Here is a 6350-nt window from a genome sequence, read left to right as displayed (position 1 = left end):
AAAGAAATACTCAGCAAGTACAAAATCTGTTCCGGGAGCTGCTTTTGTGCAGAGGGAAAATTTTGTTCCTACAGGTTTTTAAGTGGGGATGAGCCAAGGAGTTATCTGATCGGGGCAAAACCATTACAATTCTGATCTCTATCTATAGAACAATTTTTTTTTCCCCTGCCTTAAAACATTTAATTTTTTTTTTTTTTTTTTGGAAAATACAAGAAGTTTGGGCTTTTTTTTTTCCCCCTCCTGATTCTTTTTTTTTTTTTTTTTTGGAGGGGGGGAAAATTGCATCGTAAGCTTTTGGAGAAACCCAACATGTCAGCTACCTTTCCGGGACTAGTCCACGATGCTGAGGTATTATTACTTTTTTTTTTCTGGAGTGCGCGCGCGTGTGTGTCTGCGTGTGTGTGTCTGTGTGCGTGTCTGTGTGCGTGTGGCGGCGGTGGCGGCGGCGCGGGCGGTGGCAGCCTCGTCTCTAATCTATATGGGACCGTGAGGTTTAATTACGACCGTGCTTGCTTTCGGGGGGAAGTCGAGGAAGGGAAGGGGAGAGCGCCGGCTCGCTCGCGCGCTCGCTCGTGGTGACAGCTGTCGCCAGCCAGCCGGGGCGACTCGGAGCCTCGTCGGGCACCGTGCGCCCTAATGAGGAAGGAAGCGCCGCCGCCGTGGCGAGGGGGAGAGGGGAAGCGAGACGGAGGGGAAGGCAGAGGAAAGGGGCTGCTGCTGCTGGGGGGTGGGGGGGGGCTGGTGGACGGGGTGGGGGGTGGGGAAACGCACCCCCTTTTGGAACGGGCTTTTTGCACATTGAAGGGGAGCCCGGGAAGGAGCGATCGGGATGGTGCTGCGCCCCCACCACCACCCCACCCCACTCCCAGACGGCAAATGGCACGGTGTGACGGAGGCTGCCTGGCTCGTTCCCTAAAGAAACTCCGGACTCGGCCGCCCCGTGGGCGCGGGCGCGCGTGGAGGTCCCGCGGCGGGGGCCGGGCGCGGGCGGGGGCCGCCCCGCGCGCGTGGACGCCCGGGGACTCGGGGAGACGGGGTGGGAGGGAGTGGGGGGGGGCGGCCCCGCCAGCCTGGCACCCGACGACGACGCCCAGCCAGCCGGCACCGCCGCGTGTGCGCGCGTGTGTGTGTGTGTGTGTGCGTGAGTGTGTGTGTGCGCGCGTGTGTGTGTGCGCGTGTGATGTCGCCCGCACCTATATAGGGTGAGGGACTTTTTCCTCCGCGCCGCCCAGCCCCTGCGCGCCGCCGCCGGGGAGGGGGGGGTGGGAAGGCGGGGAAGGCACCCGGGGAGCCGGGGACCCCGGGCGGGCGCGCCGGGCTCCGCGCGCGGGGCGCCCCGGGGCCGCCATGACGAACCTCAAGTTTTTCCGCTCTCCCTTCTCCCCCTGTGCCTCGCAGATACGTCACGACGGATCAAACGGCTACCGCTTGATGCAGCTCGGCTGCCTGGAGTCGGTCGCCAACTCCACCGTCGCCTACTCGTCCTCCTCGCCGCTCACCTACTCCACCACCGGCACCGAGTTCGCGGCCCCCTACTTCTCCACCAACCACCAGTACACCCCGCTGCACCACCAGTCCTTCCACTACGAGTTCCAGCACAGCCACCCCGCCGTCACCCCCGACGCCTACTCGCTCAACTCGCTGCACCACCCGCAGCAGTACTACCAGCAGCTGCACCACGCCGAGCCCGCCGACTTCCTCAACCTGCACAATGCCCGCGCCCTCAAGTCCTCCTGCCTCGACGAGCAGCGGCGCGAGCTCGGCTGCCTCGACGCCTACCGCCGCCACGACCTCTCCCTCGTCGGCCACGGCTCCCAGTACGCCGCCGCCATGCACCCCGACCAGAGGCTCGTGCCCGGGCCCGGCCTGGGGCTGGCCGCCGCGGGGGCCGACGACCTGCAGGTAAATCCCGCCCGCCAGCCCCCGGGCTGGGCTCGCTCCGCGCCCGCCCGCCCGCCCGCCCTCCTCCCCATCCCCCCCCCCCTCCTCCACTCCCCACCACCACCCCACCCCACCCCACCACCTCCCGACGGCCACTTCCCCGCTGGAACGCGCTCGCCCTCTCCCTCTCCCCTCTCCCCTCTCCCCTCTCCTGTCTCTCTCTCTCTCTCTCTCTCTCTCTCTCACACACACACACACACGCACACGCACACACACACACACACCACTTAAGAGAAGTTATCAAAACAATCAGAAGAGGAGTAAGTGCCCATCCTAGTCTCTCTCTCTCTCTCTCTCTCTCTCTCTCTCTCTCTCTCTCTCTCTCTCTCTCTCTCCCTTCCCCCCACCCACCACGCAAGGCTTTGGGAATCCAGTGCGGACCCCCAGAGAACGGGGTGGGGGCATCATGACACCCACACTGGCTCCTGCCACCCTGAGCCCGCAGGGAACTCTGAGTGTGCCCCAGGGGGAAGATGACTCACTCACCTGCTCCCACAAAATGCTTGAGACACTGAGGCTGGACAAAAGTTGCACCCAACCCACCAGACTGCTGTGGAAAGTCGGGAGCAGCAGAAGAGCGCCTCAAAACTCAAGCCCCCCCTCCCCCCTGTAAGAATGTGAACACTGCCCAGTGCCTGCCCAGGGGAGCCGAGTCCAGTTCTGGCTGCCTGGGGTGTGTCCCGTGTGTCCTCAATCCACAGTCCATCTGGCTGTGATAGTGCATAAGACCCAACTCCTTACAGAGACACGAGTGAGGAAGGAAAGGAAGGGAGAGAAAAAAAGAAGAGAGCGAGGACAGATGGAAGGAAGGAAACAAGGAAAGGAAGGAAGGACGGAAGGAAGGAAGGAAGGAAGGAAGGAAGGAAGGAAGGAAGGAAGGAAGGAAGGAAGGAAGGAAGGAAGGAGAAGGAAGAGAGGAAATCAGAGGAAGGAGTTCATATGCTTTAGAGACTGACAATGAATTCGGTGATTTATTTCCTTAACGCATTTTTTGCACCTTCTTTGCTCCCAAGCAGATGTAATTAGGCACTCTTCTTGTGTTAGGTACATTTGAAACAAATAAGACCATCTAGAGTAACAGTCTAGAAGAGTCAAACTGGGGGTTTCTTTCAGCAGAAAGTGCAGCTCTATGGGGAGGATTCCTCCTTCCAGGCTGGGCACAAAGCCGGCCACTTCCCCGCTGCTGCTCCGGAAGGAGGGGGGTGGTCCCGGAGCTCAACTTGGAGACCCGGGGAGACCCCTTGTTGCGCACAGAAAATCTCGGGCCCACACTTACCTCGGGGCTAGGGATGGTTTTTAAATGACAGTGAAAGATCTTACACTTCTAACAGTCCAGAGACTGGGGCACTAGGAACCAGAGGGGACTCTGTAGAGTTTGACTTTCTACACGTATAGTCACAAAATAATTGTATACGCTAAGGACATTGTTTTTTTCATTTTTCACAAGAATCCTTTCTGTCTGGGGGGAAGGATCTGCCATTCACTCCTTAGTTCAACTAAAACCTATTTACTCCTTTTAATAGCCACGTCTGCTGCTGATTTTTTTTTGTATCTGTACAAATTTTTTTTCTGTGCGAGGCACAAAGCCGGGCATTTTTTCAAAAGAGGGGATTAGGACATTTGCAACCACCAGACAAAGAGAATCCTGTGCAAATGCACACCGTAGTTTATCCAATTTTCGACTTAGTGCCATTCAACTGGTCATTTATGCAATGTCATCCGACCAAACAACATGTTTTACTTATGAGGGGGGAAAGTTGGTTAAGCAAAGAGAGCAAGATTTGTTTCTTCTAGAAAAATAAACGTCTTAACTGCGCAGCAAAGAATGGCAAGGAAAGCGTCCACGCCCTTAAAGAGCTCCCAGAGTCCTTTACTGTTTACGTTTCTGGTAGTTTAAAGTATTTTTTCCAGCCTATCTTTTTCTTATATACTTATTCTCTCTTTTCCTTTTATGACTGCTACTAAGGCAAAAATCACTCAGCCTCAGATGGAGAACACTCCAAGACACTAGATGAAACACAACATGGGCTGTGGTGTATAATGCATCTATTTCTATCGATGTGGACATCTCTATATGTATGTCCACATATAATATCTATGAATATGATGAAGGACGTATGTCTAGCAGGCAAGTTGTTTTCTCCCACTCTCCCAGACTTTGGTGGCAGAATGGAAAAGAAAAGTGTCATAGCTACATTTGAAATGAGAACGGAGGGAGAATGGGTGGGAGAAACCCCCAGTCTCTCTTCTTTTATTTCTTCCTTTTTAAAACATTCATCAGCATATGCCTCATTTCAAATGCAACAAATGTAAATATACTTTTCCCTGCACAGAATTTTAAGTGAAAGTCCAATGGTTTGCAGGGCGGTCGAAGTCTGCCTAACAGATGCAAACTCGGGGGAGGCTTCAGTTCCATCTTTGAGTCCCCTAAAAAGATTTGCTATGGCCCACAAAGGAAACTGTCACACCTTTTCCCATCACCGCTTTAATTTATGCTCAGTCCCCAAGTTTTTTTTTTTCATATTGATTTGATAATCACTTTAAGGCAGAACATTTAAAATAAGAAAGAGCTGGTGAGTAGGTTGAAAAGGAGGTCTTACAGACCAGCCTCAATATGGTGAAGTGGGAGGTAAAAGAGAACCGGGCTGTAAAGGTTGTTTTGTAAAGTGGGTTTTTATTATGCACCGACTCTCTCCGCATTTACTTAACTCTTCACGGGCTGTTGGGTAGGTTAACACCCTTCAAGGCCTCTTTCATGTCCAATACCTCGTTTGTTTGTAAAGGAAAATGAGCCTTTAACACATTTTGATTTGGGAAAGAGAGAGAGGGGGGAAAAGGGAAAACAAAGACAGAGAGACATTTTTATTTTTTCTTCATCAAAAATCAGCAAAAGTTTTCCATTTCTCCAGCCCCAATGACAAGTCCACCCTTGAGGAGCCCTGGGGTGTACAGGGAATGGAGCTGGAGACAGTGCCTCTCCAAGGCCCATTTGGGATGGGCCTCTAGGATGGTACGACACTTGGCATAATACAGAGCCCTAGTAATGGACCCTAAGTCCTCCATCTGAAATGGCTCCTCAGCCCCCAAGACACCCACAGCCCCAGACTTGACACTTGAGGTGTCTGTCGTTTTCTCCATCCAGAAAGTGCTGGACGGTACCATCTGCACTTATTCTACGTGCCTTGATAAAGACTCAAAGGGCCTCCCATTCTCTTGTGCCAAGATAAAAGGCTTCCAGGCACTTTGAAGTGTAATATTGTATGGTGATGTAAAATGCATGCATGCCTTAAGATTTATCCAACTTTTAGAGGGTGGTTTTCTTGCAAATTTGTTTTCCTAAAATTGCATTTGATGGCCAGCTTAGCCCACCTCCATGGTTGCTTTCCGCTGTCTCCAGAGACAGGGCTGGGGAAGGGCTACTTGGAAATGCTTGACCAGCCTGGTCCTACTTAGCCTGATTGAGTGGTTTTGTTTCTTTTTCTTTTATTAAGGGCTCTGTGGAAGCTCAGTGTGGGCTCATTCTCAATGGCCAAGGTGGAGTGATAAGAAGAGGTAAGCAGGAGCATTTTGACTACAAACATCCTTGTCTTATCTGTGATTTTATTTTGGAGATCTGCTTGTCCTGGTAAACACCAAATTTCTTCATCTGCTTATTAAGAACACAATTGTTGGTCATTTTTTCCAGGCCTATACAGGCCTAACTCCATTAACAAAAGCTTCCCTTCTTCCATTGAGGCCAGGTCACAGGGCCAGCCCCTATAATCTTATGCTAGGAGTTCTCCCCACTCCTCCATAGACAGTGGCACAAGCAAAGATAGAAGGGAGAAAAATAAGACACTGAAAATTTTAAAGAAAACCCTTCACACCCCTCCCCCAATCATCCATACCACATCTTGGAGCAGAATTTCTGGTCTGTTTTAGCCTCTAATGTGCCAAGCACAGCCTGGGTGTTTAAGGTGATGGTGTTAGCTAAAGGCTTTGAGAAACTGTGTGAAAGGCTAGACCGCTGAGGCTTGAGGGGAGATTAATGAAACACCAATATTGCCTTGGCCTCGTTTTTTTTCCAAGTGTCCCGAACATTTCTTTCCTTACGGGAGGGTGAGGGGAGGAGGTAGTGTTAAGTGTACTGGATAAAGCTTTCTTGTTCCCATCTGTTGGGGAAAACATCTGAACCCAAGGCTACCCACGGAACGGGAAGGGGGGCAGAGAGGAGAGGACAGAGCTGTTGTTCTCAGCACAGACACGGAAGGGGGTTGCATCTCAGATGTTCCTTTCTGACAAAAGGTTTTGAACTATGACTTTCACAGGGCCTCAAGGCAGTGCAGATTTCACTCTCTCCCCTGCTTAACGGTACCCAGAGCCTCTGAAGTTTATTTTCCTAGCAGGCTGGGCAACCCGAGGAGCAGACA

The 6350-nt window shown here is 52.4% G+C and overlaps 1 protein-coding gene across 2 annotated transcripts in view; it reads left to right on the top strand.

Annotated features, from left to right (window-relative positions):
• The first annotated feature begins 253 nt into the window (after window positions 1–253).
• The window catches only part of Tfap2d (transcription factor AP-2 delta), a 41415-nt gene continuing 35318 nt past the window's right edge, over window positions 254–6350 (top strand). Inside the window, exons 1-3 of one of the 2 annotated variants that reach the window (XM_048347295.1) lie at window positions 254–348; window positions 1399–1902; window positions 5433–5493. In XM_048347295.1, coding sequence (XP_048203252.1) covers window positions 310–348; window positions 1399–1902; window positions 5433–5493 — 604 coding nt within the window. In that variant the 5' untranslated portion in view covers window positions 254–309. Of the gene's footprint in view, window positions 349–1347; window positions 1903–5432; window positions 5494–6350 lie in introns of those variants that run through there. The other variant, XM_048347294.1, reaches the window with a different exon arrangement.

Source organism: Perognathus longimembris, chromosome 6, assembly GCF_023159225.1.
Source record: "Perognathus longimembris pacificus isolate PPM17 chromosome 6, ASM2315922v1, whole genome shotgun sequence".
NCBI classification, from domain to species: domain Eukaryota; kingdom Metazoa; phylum Chordata; class Mammalia; order Rodentia; family Heteromyidae; genus Perognathus; species Perognathus longimembris.
The sequence above is the reverse complement of the archived record's forward strand: the minus strand, read 5'-3'. Positions and strand labels throughout refer to the sequence as shown.